The 12,137-nt window shown below is 32.9% G+C and overlaps 1 protein-coding gene across 1 annotated transcript in view; it reads right to left on the minus strand.

The window, feature by feature from the left end:
- Positions 1–5,638, minus strand: part of LOC143250676 (uncharacterized) — a 204,317-nt gene extending 198,679 nt beyond the window's left edge. The window contains exon 1 of the mRNA XM_076501567.1: positions 5,138–5,638. Within this exon, the coding sequence (XP_076357682.1) occupies positions 5,138–5,350 (213 nt within the window). The 5' untranslated portion in view covers positions 5,351–5,638. The remainder of the gene's footprint in view (positions 1–5,137) is intronic.
- Between the last annotated feature and the right edge of the window lie 6,499 nt (positions 5,639–12,137).

Genomic DNA, 12,137 nt, shown 5'->3' on the forward strand with positions numbered 1-12,137 from the left:
TCTTTCTGGGAAAGGTTGTTAACCTTTCCATACCTTTCCAATAATTGGTAAATTATATTGTATATAAACTGCCTCAATGATGGCTTCTTCCCAGTTTTACTAGACACATCTTACAATAATTGAAAATTGAAATATCAGTTACGAAGGCAATCAATTTGTCCAAATGGCATGTCACTTTTGTCAACTAGCCTCATGTTGATAGCATAATCTAAAACCATATCAGCTTTGGTTATTGGTTGTTTAGTTTTGTAATCATCCTTTCCACTGTATTTCATTTCACATTCATGTACTGTACTAAGCAAAGACACAGGAAGTTTATCTTTCCATTGAAGTGATAAAATATTCCCTTCCTTCTCGGTCTCAACATCTCCCTTCTTCAGGAGGTGCACATGTTCTTCCGATTAGTTCTAACTGTTTCACAAAAAACAAACAATCTTATTTGCAGAGAAAGTTGCATAATGTCAAACTTATATAACAATTAGTATATAATATACGACCTTTTCCAAAGTAGTCTTTCATCAATTGCTTAACAACTGATCTTGAAAATTCCAGTTGGGTATCTATGGGGAACATTACATCATTTGCAGAACAGAAAATTATTTTTATTACAATTCCGCTTTCACAGTCGTATAATACAAATATCTTTATTCCAAATCTATAGCACTTCCTTGGAATGTATTGCTTGAAAACAAAGATTCATCAATAACTAATTTTTGAAATAGAGAAAAAAAGATTCCTTAGTTTTATTCTTCACCATTGTAAACACTTCTAGCTTTCCACAATCAATCGTTTGCATTTGGTTCTTCGTTATTTGCAAATATAAGAATTTCCCTGAATAGATCTCGAGTAAATGTATTTTTAAAAAACTGGAGTTCCTATAATCAGCCAACAAATGCTTTTTCTTTTTCTAAAACGTGGCATAAGCATCACCAGAGTCAAAAAAGTGGACATTTACTCAAAAGTTGTATCTTCCCATTTCTGTTTGTTTTTGAATTTCACGCAAAGCTACACGAGGGCTATCTGTGCTAGCCGTCCCGAATTTTGCAGTGTAAGACTAGAAAGAAGGCAACAAGTCATCACCACCCACCGTCAACTCTTAGGCTACTCTTTCCAACAAATAGTGGAATTGAACAACAAATTATAACGCCCTCACGGCTAAAAGGGCGAGCACGTTTGGTGCGACGGAGATTCGAACCCACGACCGTCAGATTACGAGTCGAACGCCTTAACCCATTTGGCCATGCCGGGCCTCCACTAGTGTGTCATTACAATAGAGATCTATTGGAATGGTAACATGTCTCAAATTATAGAATGATTCCAAAAACTAATTATATTTTGTGGTAATAAAACTTACGGATTTATAAACGAAATAAGTTTGTCTTTTTCTTTAAAGAATTTTCACTCAAGCTAAAGAAAAGCCTATCTTTTCATACCCTTACCTAATTGGAAATCGAAGCTATGCTCATTGCCAACCCTTGGGCTACTCTCTTCTGACAGAAAAGTGGGATTTACCGCCAATGGCCTGAGATGCAGAGTGCGTTTTTGCGATAATGGGCCACGAACCATGTACATTCGGACTCATAATCCAAGCACAAACATAATCCATTAGGCCACACGTAATACGTTAACCATTTAATTTTATATAACTTTTAAATTATAAATTAGCATGTTAAGATGTCGGCCTATTACTTCCTTAAGGTTGCTCGTCGTCAGGGTTAATTAGATTATATGCATATAACATGAAATTATGAATACATAATGCACTAAATACAAGTAACGTTACAACGAAATTCGAAACCAGTTTTTTTATTGGTTTTTTTTATGTAGAACCTGGTTGTCAGGTTGTATGTAGTTGAAGGCTGATTTTAAACACGACTAGTGAGTAACTCGAGCACAACTAAGACCTTGAATTCTATAAAGTGTGAACCCTATACTTTCACTGTTTTAAGTTTAACATGACCTTGAAACCCTCACATCCTGAAAATGGAATGCATGGTGTGCTTTTGATGATGTCACGTCATAAGAAGTTTGCCTTCACGACCAGAACAATTCTTGTCTGACAGACTACACTGGTTCTAGTTATTCCGCAAAAAGAGGGCGAACAGAAAGTAACGAAACAAAAATAAGTTCACGTGAAAAATTCACGTACAGACAAACAAACCGTTCATAGAGCGGAAATTGATAAGTAAATTATTTTGCGATTAATTCAAACTTGGCTTATTTTGAAAGGGAAATCGACTAAAACACTTAGAGAATAAAACAAGATGCGTGTCGAATGAATTTAGAGATTTTATAATAGTCTAAGTAGCTACTTAGATAATTCTCTTGAATAAAATGTCATATTAGTTCGTTACTTATGAATTCTTTGTGAACGACTGCGGTATTTATTCAGCTTCGAAATGATTTGCTCTTCGGCCACTTTTGAGACCCCTGGTGATTGTAAAAATAAAAATTAATCAGAAGGGATTTTGCTTTTATTTATTGCTTATTTGTTTTTCTTAATGATTTGATTAAATTATTCTTATCTACTGGTCTTCAGTGTTAGAACTTAAGGAAGCACAGAGTTTGAGCCCATTCAAATTACCGAACCAACCAACAGGCCTCTAGCTAGCGACTCGTACAGTCTTATTTTGGAAGGTTTGTTTGTTTTGAATTTTACTCAAAACTAAATGAGTGCTATTCTGCGCTAGCCGTCGCTAATTTAGCAGTGTAAGTCATCACCACCCATCACTAACTCTTGGGATGCTCTTTTACAAACAAATAGTGAGATTGAATGAAATATTATAACGCTCCCATGATTGAAAAGGTGAGCATATTTGGCTGGACGAGAATTCGAACAAACGACCTTCAAATGGAAAGTCGAGTGCTCCAACTACTTAGCCATGCCGGACATGTTTACTCAAAACTATGAAATCTAAAATATACGAGGAAAAAGACCAGGCCTCTTTTTGAAAAGACATTTAACTATTAGGACGAGCAAAAACTTGAACAAATAAATGGTTTAACGAGCACAAGCATGAAATTAATTTCAGTAAAACCAAAAAAAAAAAAACCATTGTCTCACAACATGAAATTATGAACATTTGTCTTTTGCCATTTAATATTCCCTCTGTTGTGCATTGTCTACAAGTATCTATGTCAATCAGTAACTTGATGTCAAAGTCAAACGGTATCTCGATTACGGCCGAGTTCAATAGCAATTTCAAAACCAAACCGAAATTTATTTCCGAAACAATTGTGAATGATAATTTTGAAACGATAACTTTAACCCTGACAAATTGTAAGAGCATCATTAATATATCCTAGTCTTTTATCCTCAGACTGCATGAAACTTCAGATACATTTTCTAAATGATATCAATATTAGGTTTTCAAAAAATAATGCAAATTGATTCAATAATTCTAAAATATTTTACACTGTAAATTTCCAAAGTTTTTTAGCGAGATACAAGTTTAGAAAAAAAACTATCTTATAACTTGTTTTCATCATTGATAAAAGTTAACTCGTATGGGGTGACATACTTATTATATATATTTATTAATATCAATGTTTGTTTTAGTTAAATAAAACAAATATATTAAAAAATGCATGTAACTTAGTGTTAAGGGGTTATCGCGAAATTTTCGCGCATTCACTAAAACTGTAGAAAATTGAAGTGGAATAACCAACAATGCGTTTATGTAAATACTTGCGATTGCTAGTATTGTTGCCTCAGCTGAAATTTCCAGAATCTTGCCTAACGATTATACAAGCTAGCCTTCGCAATATGCGGAGAGACAGTATACATTGGTGGTTTGCTACAGATGAGATACTGTACATCTTGAAAGCTATAGCTGTGATTAACGCTTATTAATAGGGAAACTACAGATATTTAAAAATATCAGCATTAAAAATTATTCCTTTATTATTCATTAATTTTATTTGAACTATAACAGAAAGATATGATATGCAAATGAAACAAAGGACTAAAAATATAAAAAAGTTACTTACTGTATTATCTAAACAAAGGGAAAATTGTATTGATCAATAAATGTAAAAAAATATGAAAATCGTATTAGGACTGTACCAGAATGTTTCTCAGATAACCCGAAATGTTTTTCTTTGGAGGAAGGGGATCACGTGACACTGAACCACCTTTCACTATAAACAAGACACTGTTCCAACAGATAAGAAACTGACGGTTTTCAGAAATACATTTTTAATGTATATAATTTTAAAGTGACTCTAAATATAAAATTTAGGTTTTCTGACAAATTGGTGAATAATATATGAATATTCAAATTTCAAATAGATATAAATATCAGTTATTATTGTAATTTTACGTGCAAAGCTAAATAATAGGTTATATGCACACTGTCCACCGAGGAAATTCGAATGCCCTAAAATTCACCATCGGCTCAGGGTTTTTAAAAAAACTGTAACATACAGGTTGTCCGAAACGTCTGGAACCTCGACCAATTTTCCAGAATGTATTCCACGTGCCGTCCTTGTAATTCGAAACTAGTTTGGATTAATAGTAGGATTAACTCGATCTCCTCTCGCTTTGATAGCGCCATCATCAGGTATGCAACTGAAGTTACAGAAAACTTCAATTATAGTATTAAAACTAACAGGAAAAAACAACAACTTGGAAATGTAACACTTGCAAGTTTCGCGTTTTTATTTATTTACTTATAGGTAAATATATTTTAAAAACTTGATATAACCCCAACTAACTTAAATTTGAAAGGAAAGTAGTGCAAGAAATAAACATCAGATAATCAAACCCCCTCAAAATAGTAACAAAATAAAAGTAATGCATATTTGGTATTTAAGCTTTCACATACTTTTAATTATGCACAGCATTAATACATACAGAAAGAGGCATACGTTGAGATATATATAAATATGCAAAGAAAATTACGAGTAGTTTACACGATGAATTTGTTTCAAGCACAACTTAGAAAACTAAAATATAAGACTTAAAATCTATAAACTACTAAATTACCACTGACAACTTTCGGCTAATCTCAAATCTTTACAAAATGGGTTTAACCTTTTATATGAAACTACATCGTGAACATATTAAGTATATGTTCATACAAAACTGGAGCCAATAATGTTTTAAATATACATAAAACATAGCAGTAATCCGTACCATTTTAGATTCTCCATTTGAGATCTTCACGAGAATTTCTACTGGTTTTGATTCAACCGGTCGATTAGACTGGCTGTATCGGTCAAATAGGGGGCCCACCGTAGACACCTGACGTTTAGTCGACTTAAGGAAAAATCGACGGACAGGGCCTAGCTTTCGTTTCTTAACACTTAAAGTACCTTGTGTTTCGTGAAGCAGCCGAGAACGAAACATCGTGGACAATCGTTTTGTTATAATTACTATATTCGTTTTCCTCTCCGTTGTTTTTCCATGACAAAAGTAGCACAATTTAGAAAAAAGTCAAAGTTACTGACCCATAATTCTAATCTGCTTTTACCTTCGCAGTCTCAGATACTCAGACATAATACTTGACATACCGGCGCACAAGTGAAACATTTCTTCTCGTCACAAAACGAAGAACTTCGTGTGTTACTAGAACGTGCCTATGCACAACTTGAGACGTTAAAGGGGTGAACTAGTTATAAACAGAAGAAGTGCTCCTGTTTCGATTTATATTACCATAAGTCATAAATAACGACATACCACTGATTTTATAATCCAAAATATCATATCAGTTTCGTAAATATTGTCGAAAATACTTGAAAGTTTGTCATTTTTAAGCCGCTGAAATTTTGAAATCTTTATCAGGGATATTTACTCACATGAAGAAATGCGAATATATAAATATATATATTCAATATTAGTACATATGCATCTAATAATGTCACGGGCGTCGAAACCGACTTTTATATTAAATGTAAATTATATTGTTATATTAATATTCTGGGAAGGTATATTTTCAATTCACACACTATAGTAACACGCCTTTGTCAGTTTCTCATTATAAAATCTACATGTCTAGCATCCCCGCTTTGTAATGTCTTTCAACCTGAATGAATGTCATTTTAGAAGGAAAACTTAACATTATTTTGTGCTATGCTTAGATAACCATTTTACATCTTTCCCCATTAATTTATTTTCGTATTCACATAACATGCGCATTCAACTAAATATTAAGTATAGAAAATACATTGAAACCATAATTTAAAATTACGCTTGTAAATTTATTTTCATCGAATAGAATAATAGCAATTAAAATAACTTTAAAAAGCGTTGCTACAAATGTTGGCATTTGCAACCGAAATACAGTTTGTATGAGTTTTTTGTTGGTTTTCTTTTATTTCGCGCAAAGCTACACGAGGGCTATCTGCGCTAGCCGTCCCTAATTTAGCAGTGTAAGACTAGAGGAACGACAACTAGTAATTATCACCTGGCCCGGTATGACAAGGAAGCTAAGGCACTTGACTCCCAATTCAAGGGTCGTGGGTTCAAATCCCATCACACCAAACATACTTGCCATGTGAGTCATTGGGGCGTTATAATGTAAGATCAAGAAGGAAATTAAAGAAAAGATCGAAAGGTAAGATACAGAAATAAAGAGAGAAGTTAAAAGAAAGAGGAAACAAATGGGGGAAAAAGAACTAAGAAAGTAAGTGTGACTGATTGAAGATATGCAGAATGTCACAAAGACATCAAAACTGAAGTACTTCACAAAGACATCTGTGAAATACATAAATATTTTAATGACAAACTGAAGCAGAACATATAGAATATATCTATAAAGTACAGAGATATCATAATTACAAATTTGAAAAATACAGAAGGATGTCACAGAAGAGAAAAGGAAAGTACAAAGGACATGATGTCATTATAAAATATCTGGAAATTGAGCTGACAAATGTTGGGAATCATCTTACTACACTTCAATCTACAACTCCTAAAATGTTTCAACCTCAAAAATCCATGAAATATCGAACAAAAGAACCAGTTTTGCTTATACTTGTTACAACTATAGCTATGCAACTTTTGACTGGAGGACCTTCTCTGATTACTCCAGCCACATCACTATCTGATCCAGTTCTGAAATTTAGCTGCTCTGTTAAACAGCATCATCGAATTTGGCAACCAACAGTCCACAATGAAAATATACTGTAGGAAGGTGATCAAAGTAAGTTTAAAATAGTTTACAAAATTAATAGTTGGAAGAACGAACAGCAAGCCTTTTGCTTATTGCCCATTTAAAAGAGCCAGTCTTAACCATATTTATCATTTTTCAAGCTGAGAGTCTCAGTAATTATTAACCGTTGCTGGTTCCATTATCAAACAGGCTTACACTGACAAATCAGAAGGAATTTTTAAAAACAAGTGCATGGCAGAGAAAGTAGAAAGAAAGACGAGACTTTAGCCAAACTTATGAAAGATGTAGAAAAGTTTAACCAGTTTTCTTAACCAGATTCCTCCTTTGAAATGGGGTATTCGTTAACATATGACCAATTCAGAAATGTTATAACGGATGAGTACCCGAAAATTAGGGTAATAGTACAGTACGTGTACATCGTAAAAGGAAATTGTCCAATCACAGACAGAAATATAACTTAACAGAGATAAAGCCGCAGACAAACAACTAAATTCCTCATCCAGAAATTGCAGTTATCAGATCAAATAACAGAGAAACATTAACAATTAAAACAACAATTAACTGTCACTGACAAAGATCTAGAACAGTTAAAGTGATTCATTTTACAATTGTTTATTTAGAGTGAATGTCACAATTGACACGATAGTAGGCGTTTCAGAGGTAACTTATGAGGACATATTGCTGGAAACTGCTCTGAGAAATGATATGGTAAGGAAAATGTTATAAATGTGCAAAACATAGATATTACATCTGACATTATAATAAATCAGTTGTTGATAACAGATCAATGAGAATAAATATAATAAGTATGGAAATACTAGATTTGCTTAAATATAAATAAGTAATGTACTTTTTAGTCAATTTAGTCCGCTGCTCAGTGGATTGATTGGATAAGAATCCTTGCAGCATACTGGTTATTGAGTTAAAACTGACTGGCCTGATATAGTAATGGAAAATGGGAAATTTTCTTCAGAGATGATAAAAGAAGATGGGTTGACGAGGCAAGTGGACATAGAGTTTAGCAAAAGAAAAGTTTATAGTCACCTTCATTGAAGGATATTTCTCCACACCTAGTGATTTATTACTTGTCGAAACGAGTAATGGTGTATATTGAGATTTAACTTTATTCAGAAACACAGATGTGATGCTAAAATAGCTTCAATGTTAGGAAATGTCATTGCATTATTCAAAATTACGTCATCAGAGTTGAATTTCAAATAACAAGAAAGATGGGGACAATAGGTAATAAAAACGTAGAGTGTAACATACATAATATAGAAGAATAGTCCAACACAAGAGTCGTCGTTTGTTGTGTTCTTCAAAAAGTCGTCGAAATGGATCCAGTCAACTGCTTAACCTCAGCGAAACTTCATCAAAAGTAAGTCAGTCTACTGAACAATCTGAAATTTATGTCGAGATCACTTCTAGTGCATCACAACGAACGGAACCACTAGCGGATTCCCTCGAACATCTACCTAAAGAAAATTATCCATGACAGGTCAGCATGTGACAGTAAATGACAAGAGGTCATCTAATTTTTTGTACCGATGACCACTGAATAAAAAATAACAAGATAACTTTGACATCATAAATTATTAAAGAAATAAATACTGTCTTCTTAGTCAAAATTACAAACGTAGTTTGTGTATATTATATTTCACTATTAATTTACTAATTGTGATATCAATTGCTTGGATATTAATTTTGTTACTTGTAAAAAAAAAGTATGATTTTATTGGTAATTATGAAATTTTAAGTTTATTGTATTAGTTTATTTGTATGTCAAGGGAATCAAGCCATGATGTAGTGATGATGTATGACGCTTGTGAGATAGCAGCTTTTGTTGTTTTTTACGGTTATGGTTGTGTTTATGGCTCATTTATTATCCCTTTCCATCGTTTAGTTTATCTATGAACTTTTAGTTGCATTAAAACGTTAACTCACCTTCTAGCTAATCATTTGTATTTTGAGTAAATATGTATGATGAAATTGACACCAGCTTCCCTAGTTGTGACGTACAGATATTATTAATGCTGCAAAAGATTATGTAAATTTATGATCATATAAGGTGTACTCTCGTGATATACTCACTGAATAAATATCCTGCCACAAACTTTACTAAGAGAGAAGGAATTACGAGATAGATACTGAACGATAGAGTTAGTGAATTGCATAGGCCTGTACACTTAAACATCATAAAAAGCTATATTGGCTTTTAAAAACAGATTATTTTTATAATTCAGTTACATTTTGAAAATAATATTCATTTTTTTCTATCACGTGAGGATTGCTTTAAAAATCAGGAAGATAAAAGCTCTTAATTTGATCAAATTATTATTTCTTTTACCACAATGGACATTTTTATTACTATGTTTGAATTATAGAACGATCTATAAGACTCTCACGTCGCGATTAATCTAAATAAATCTATAGCCAGTGGTTGTCAACATTCTAAACAAAACAAAATGTACTCCAATTTCAGTGAAAATTGTTCACTTATGAAAAGTGAATATGGCGTTTTCTGGAAAATCTGTACGTGATGGAAAAATAATGGATATCACTTTCGGATTCACCGTAGAGAAATTACTATAGAACATGAAAACATTTCCAGAAGATAAAACTATCGCAGGCCTGTGTTGTTGTTGTTTATCGCTGGATATTGTTATTAATATTAATAAAATATTTTTGTGTTGCTCCATTTGTTTGAAATTAAGATTTTGTGTTTGTTATTTTTCCCGAATTCATTATTTAAAATAATATTGATATTTGTGAAATATTGTCCACTAACAATAATATTAAAACCTGGCAAGGCACGTGTTTATTAACTGTAAATGTTAAATTTATTTGTAAGTGTTGTTATAGTTGAATAAATTGTCTATTGTTGTTTTTAGATCCTGATTGTTTAGTTTAGACCTTTACACGCTTAGAAATTTCCTTAGTGACAAAATTTGACGTAATATCTCAATTTTTTGAAGATTTAGTGAAAAATGCTATAATAACATACATGCATATATATATTACTATAACTGAGAGGAGTTAGTTAATAAATGTGCGACAGTTTTGTTACATTGACTACTGAATTAGCGAATGTGTTAGTCAACCAGTTTTGAGTTTGTGCCATTGGCGTTTTGCTTGTTCGAAATTAAGCGCAAAATTCGACAATGGGGTATCTGTGATCTGCCCACTACGAGTATCGAAACCTGGTTTATAATATTGCAAGTCCTCAGGTATGCCACTGGGGGCGTGCTTAGATATTAGAATATACTTAATAAGTAAGTGACCGTTCACCTTTGTTTAAGTTAGATCTGTTATTCCTCAAACGTGTAGTAGAAGAAACAGAACGCTTGCACTTTCATTATGACTGAATAAATAAGAGCTTTCTCCACAGTAAAAAGTGTTACAACAAATATATATCAGCTAGTCGTATTTCTGCTTATCCATATATTAACAGTATATCCCAAAGTTAAACTTTGTAAAAACGAATAAGTAAAACTTTTGATTTTGATGACACTTGTTTCACAATTTGGAACGAACTTCTATTTGTATGTAACCTGACTGACTCTGGTGTAATTATAAGAACTGCACCTAAATGGATAAAACATCGAAAATCTCTTATCTCTTAGTAATAACGTCAGAAATCGATGCACTTACTAGATCAATTAGTTCGATTAGAGAGATGTGAGAAGTTTTAAGCCTGAGACATTGAAAAGTGTTTTGCTTCTTTCTGCTTTTAATCTGAAAAATCTAAAGGTGAAAATAAGAGGAAAAAACAGTTATGAGCTATTAATTCCGATGAAACTTAATAATAAAAAATATTGAAGGACTTTCATGAAATCTTGAGTTATGTACAAACACATTAACTAATATTTTCCAATGAGGGTGTGTGTTTCCTTATAGCAAAGCCACATCAGGATATCTGCTAAATCCACCGAGGGGAATCGAATCCCTGATTTGAGCGTTGTAAATCCGTAGACATATTGCTGTACTAGTGGGAGACCCGACGAAAGAGAAAAAAGGCTCAGGGTTGGCTCCAGGGCAACTGCTCCACTGCCCACATCTAAAGCCGGTATTACTATGAAATAGACCAAATAAAAGGAATGTAACAACTTATTAACTACTGTTTCATATGATAAATTGCATTTTTTTTAACCTTTGAGTTTCTGTTGTAAAAGAAAATTAATAATATTCTCAACTGATGGTTTGTTTTAAATTTTGAGCAAAGTTATTCGAGAGATATTTACTCCAGCTGGCCCTAATTAGTGAAATACTAAAAGGAAAGTAGCTAGTCATCTCTTAGACTACTCTTTTACCAACGAGAAGGGGATTGGCCATAATGATATAACGCTTTTATTGCCGAAAGAGCAAGCATATTTGGTGGAAAGAGGATTCAAACCCGCGACATTCGGCTTGCGATTCCAAGGCCCTAACCACCTGATCATTTCAGACCATTTTCAACTGAAGAGAAAATAGAGATAGTTCTACCACATCAAGATGGTGACTAATTCTAAAATTAAGATAAAGAAATCCATCAAGCTAGTGTACTCTACAGAGGAAGACACTTTGTTGATGTCAGAAGTCTAATTCTTTAGGCTCATCAGCTGTACAGGTAAAAGATTTGACTTTTCACAAATACGTAAGCCATTAGAATCACTAATACTGCATTTGATTGTAAAGACATACAAGGTTACCTGATCGAATAATGTTCTGTATTTGTTCTATTATGTGTACGAACACATGCCTATCCCACATTGTTTCTTCAACTTATTTATTACTGTCTTAACGTATCTTAACAGGGTAAGCATATAACTTTAATCAACAATTATTATTATTATATATATATATAAACACGTTTCTATTATCTTTGCCCGTAAACGTCGTATATATAAGTAGGTATATAAGACTGTTCGTTTATTCACAGCTGTCCAGTTAAATTTATACCATTATGTGTTTACCAGAAACATGCTACAAGAACGAAGAGAACTAAATTAGAATCCAAGAAACATAACTCCTTATCCTGGTCGC

The sequence above is a fragment of the Tachypleus tridentatus genome, chromosome 5 (genome assembly GCF_004210375.1).
Source record: "Tachypleus tridentatus isolate NWPU-2018 chromosome 5, ASM421037v1, whole genome shotgun sequence".
In the NCBI taxonomy this organism is placed as follows: Eukaryota; Metazoa; Arthropoda; class Merostomata; order Xiphosura; family Limulidae; genus Tachypleus; species Tachypleus tridentatus.